Genomic DNA, 4,913 nt, shown 5'->3' with positions numbered 1-4,913 from the left:
AACAATAATGATAAATGGAGGGTGCTGAAACAGTCCTGTAGAAAATTGAACGTAAAGAATCGGATCATGACATGTCACAATGGAGTTAATACATCCTACAAATCTTTAGCAATAGATTAAGAAACTGTAACGATAGGGTAGATCTTTAACTAACCACACAGTTTCATGTCTAACATTAACAACAACATTGTCAAATGAAATATTTTAATATTGAGCTTTATTACATCCTATTTTTAAACACTAGAGGGAGACCTATCATTGTTGCATGTACAAAGCAGCTGTAAATTCAGTCAAAATAAAACCACCAATACAAGTCAAAGTGTTTATAATAATGTTTCGACAAAGGATAACACACTTTTAAAGGTTGCTGGTCCAACTATTTCAGCAATAAATATAGAGATTTAACACGTATTACCAAATTTAAATACAGAAAAAAAACCTGACAACTTAAAATAACTGACACAATAATATCAAGTGGAAGTTTAAAAGTTGAGTCTGTTCTTTTCTACATTGCACTGGCTCCCATGGATGTCCATTGTGTCAGGTGTGTAACAGAGAGTGTTTCCACCAATCAATATGCACGTCCTGTTGAATCTCGTTATTGCAGACACCCTGTCCGTCATCAGGACAGCGTGTCAGCAAACCAACCCAGCTGTTGGAGTCTCTGGCAGCGGACACACAGGTTTTGATAGATGAGTGGAGGAGACTCTTCATGCTGTCACCAGGCTGGAGATAAATAGTCAGCCACGCTGCAACAGTAGTTGGGTTGCCGCTAAGTTACCTGCGAGGAATCTGGCACCTGCAGGTTAACGAGAGTAAAATATTGCACCTTTATTAACATGATTTAGACAACTAGCTGGTACTTTACATTCTTCCTGAGTAAACAAATGCATTGTTACCTGTCACAGTCTTTTGCTTTTTGTCTCTCCTTTCTCCTCCTTCCTCTTCCTCGTTGCCTTTTCCTACACAATAAAAAATAAATTATCCAAGTTTTCCAGATTCTTCGAAAACTTTTACTATTATTTGTAAAAATTTAGAACAAAGAATAAAATTCTTACCTTCCAGCCTTCATCAAAGGTTTCCGCACTCTGAAGAGAAAGTTTCAATAAATTACTGGAGAACAAATCAAAGTGCAATTTTAGTTAAATATGTATGTAGTGAATGTAATCACCAAACTGGTCTCTTAAAATGTATATTTGCAGTATACTTCAGCATTGTGCACCATGTGAACATTCTTTTTGTAGCTTTTGGTATAACGCTGACAATAAAATTTAACCAATTTTCTTGGCTGAAGTGTAAAAATTCAGTTGAGTTGATAGATTTTCTGCTGCGGAGCTGGTTGTTAAGCACAGTCCACAAATATTTAGCAATAATGAGGACAGAAGCCATACCAGTAGGTTTCTTTAATTTCCTCCTGCTTCGTCTACTCCCAAACCAATTTTGATATATGCCTTTTGGATCAGTGTACTGTTGGAACACCCAGTTTAACTCACATACAGCTCAAGGTTTTCTTAGGATATTCAAGGACAACCGAGGATCCATCAAGACTCAAGTTTATCATAAACTGGAAACTGCTGTAACGTGAGCATCACTGTACAAAGTCGAGCAAGTTTAACATTGCCAAGTGCTGAGAAGATACTGACTGCAGAACAATCTCCTAACCCAAAACATTACAAATGATAGGTAGAAAAATAAGTAACAATTTCTAAATTCTTTCACTTCACCTCAACTCAGCAGCAATATTGAGGAAACATAATCAGGTGCTCCAACAGGACAACAAATCTTAAACACACATCTAAACTGGGTTTTCAATGTATATGCAAGGTAATACCGAGTTTTTGGAATGGCTTGGAAACTAAACATTAGTAAAAATTGTTGAACTACACCTAAAAATTCCAAACATACCAAAAAATCATTCAAGTTTCCCACTCTAATTACAGAGGAATTGAGTGTTAAAAGCTTCTATAGGTAGAAGCAGTTAGCCTGGTCAACAACTACAGTAGTTTTGTAAGTTGCAATTAGAACATGACTACATTGTGTACAACGTGGCAATGTAGATTTGTTCCCTGTAATCTGTGGTTAAGTTACAATAAGAGCCTCTTCTTGGGTTTGTTCTTGCTCTGTTTCTTTGTTTAACTGCTCACAGTGTGGCACCATTTCATTATGTGAATCTGTAAAACTAGACTTTGAGAGGGTTTTTTTTAGCAGTGATATACAGAATAATCACTTAGGAACCTTTAAGTACTTCACTACATTGAATTCTTTACTATTATTATGCCTTAGATCCCAATATTGTTAATTCAAATGTGAAAGACAACAGGGCTCGATTCTTTGGTTGAGCTCTGTATGGAAACATCATTGATAACTGCCGTTTCAACGTAATAAAATGCTTTTAACTAAATACAAGTAAATAATAGGATAAAGTTATTTTTTTTATACATCTGTGTTTTATGTCATAAATTAGAAAACATATTTTTTTTGTTCTCTTACCTACATTCACATGTCTTATGCTCCACAAAGGTCATCTCAACATATTCTTCACCTGGTTCAGATGGCCGGATTTTCAGCAGCTGTTTAGCACAGTCAGAAGACAGGATTATAATGGGACAGTACCTTTCAAAAGTAGTAAGGCTTTAGTAAGACTGCAGTCGGGCAATGCTCTTTACATTTTCTGTTCATGGATTTCAAAAGTAGTAAGACTTTAGTAAGACTGCAGTCGGGCAATGCTCTTTACATTTTCTGTTCATGGATTCAACTATGTGAGCTCTTTGAACCTTGGGATATTATTTACATATCTCCATAGCTATGTACTTAGTGTGTGTTTTTATGTCTTCGTGATGCTGGATATTCAGCAATGTTCAAACCTCTGAGGCCTTCGCTGAATTTATACTATGATTAAATTACACTCAGGTGGACTCTGTTTAATAATTATGCGATTTCTGGTCGAACAGGATTTGATCATTACAATTATATTTTTATTGGCAAAAAAAAGAGTTGAAAACCATGCATCATTTCATTACCATGCAAAAGTAATGCTAAACTTTGTGTTGATCTACAACCTAAATCCCGTAAAATACAATGAACATATGCAGTTGTGTAAAATTGTGTAAAAAAATCCAGGAGTATAAACATTTTTGCTGTTTTTTTTACCTGCATTGTGACATTGGAAGTTTCAGTGGGATGACACTCTAAGTTCTCGTCTCCACAGCAGCCGGCACATCTCACCAGTGGCACGCAGGAGGGGCTGTAGATGTGCTCCACCTCCGTTGGGTATTCCTGGACAACCTCTACCAGCTTCTCCATGGTCCGACAGAAGCTGCGACCCCACACCTCTTGAAACATCAGCACTGTTGGGAAGAACAGGAGGATGAGCCACGTTGGAATAACTTTTGGTTCTCATAAAGATGCGGAGTCTGACCACTCAGAGCAAATTCCCAAGCTCTCAAATAAGGGGGAAAATCACTACATGGATTGTAAATAAACTAAACTATTAGGTTCTATTTATTTGTTCACAAATAGTAAGAGTAATTAGTTAAACAGGATAATAATGACATGCTCATATGATGTATACAAAGATGTAAAGCCAGATGTGATATACAGTGTATCCTGTTTTCTTATAACAGAAAGAAACATTTGTACAATGTGCAGTACACTTTCCTGTGGGAGTACATGTGTGAAAGTGTCCTACTTGCTGCGGGGGGAAGAGAAGAACAGGGACGACTATAGCCAAACACAGAAGGAAGAGAAAACAAACACTGGGAACATGGCCATGAACAGAACCCTGCTGGAACTGGAGCTGAGTTGCCCCGCAGGCACCTCTGGGACTGCACTGACCCCCAGAGGTCACCAACTGGAGCCTGACACCACAACAGCTGTTTATAAACGCAGACGGGCTGGGAGGAGATGGTTGGGGAAGCATCCATGGTCAGGAGATGAGGCCGTGAACTGTAATGTTGTAATACAATGTTAAGGGACATTTTGCTGGCCACTTACTACGGCTAAACTCAACTGTATGTCTTCCACTTCTCTAAACTTTCCTCTGTATTCCAGATCCCGGCCTGGGAGCTGTGCAAGCCTTTAAGTTGCAGTTTATTTCTCCTTTGGCAGCATTAATTTATAGTGATGTGAGGGAGGGAAAGGATGTGAGGAGAGAAGGTTAGAAGTTGGGTAATCCCTTTTGGCTCAGACAAGCCCTGTTATTGTGTGGATTCAATTCAAGCTTGCTGACTGGTAGCCAACATTCCTGAGTTTTGTCATTAATTTCACATCCCAATAATGTATGGAAAATACAACTGAGTTTGAAATTAGTTTCATTCTCTGAGGTCTAACCTCTGCTGTGAATAAACAAAATATGGATAAAATAATCCATTGTGAATATATTTGTGTGTGGAAGTGTGCAATTTATTCAATAAGTTAGAGAATATTTATTTTGTCCATGCACTGTTTTCGACTACACTGATAAGTTTCGATTTTTTAATTAAAGATCATGCAATTAACATGATTAATTTCCAGTACTCTGATATATTTTGAAATAAAACAACAACAAATACTTACCTTCCACGGTGCTATTTGTGTCTGCCATGGGTAAATTCTGAAAAGAGAAAAAAACATCTAAAAAAATGTAATACTAACAACCTCTCAGAAAATATGCATTTACCATATCATAAAAAAACAAGATTGGACAAAAAAACCTTTACAATCGAGAAAACAACAAATAAAACCAGTGTCACTGAGAATAGATAAAAAAATTTATATTCAACCAAACGTGAGGATATGAAGTTTGTTTTAAAAACAGTAATGAAACAGTTTTAGAGATGTTGCAAAAACAACAACAAAAAAAAAACAAAAAAAAAACACACCTCTGCATTTGCATCGTGTCTATGGAGCATTTTAAAAGCATCTGGTCTACTGAC

At 36.9% G+C, this 4,913-nt stretch overlaps 1 protein-coding gene across 1 annotated transcript; it reads right to left on the bottom strand.

Moving 5' to 3' along the window:
* Window positions 1-200: 200 nt before the first annotated feature.
* On the bottom strand, window positions 201-4,642 carry pgfb (placental growth factor b). Its single transcript, XM_008403378.2, has 6 exons — window positions 4,555-4,642; window positions 3,151-3,347; window positions 2,491-2,570; window positions 1,059-1,088; window positions 900-962; window positions 201-799 (listed from the first exon to the last, which is right to left on the bottom strand). Exons 1-6 carry the CDS (start codon window positions 4,580-4,582, stop codon window positions 778-780), a joined length of 420 nt encoding a protein of 139 aa, XP_008401600.1. The 5' UTR covers window positions 4,583-4,642; the 3' UTR covers window positions 201-777.
* Between the last annotated feature and the right edge of the window lie 271 nt (window positions 4,643-4,913).

Source organism: Poecilia reticulata, unplaced genomic scaffold, assembly GCF_000633615.1.
Source record: "Poecilia reticulata strain Guanapo unplaced genomic scaffold, Guppy_female_1.0+MT scaffold_529, whole genome shotgun sequence".
NCBI lineage: Eukaryota > Metazoa > Chordata > Actinopteri > Cyprinodontiformes > Poeciliidae > Poecilia > Poecilia reticulata.
This window is presented reverse-complemented; position numbering and strand designations above follow the sequence as displayed.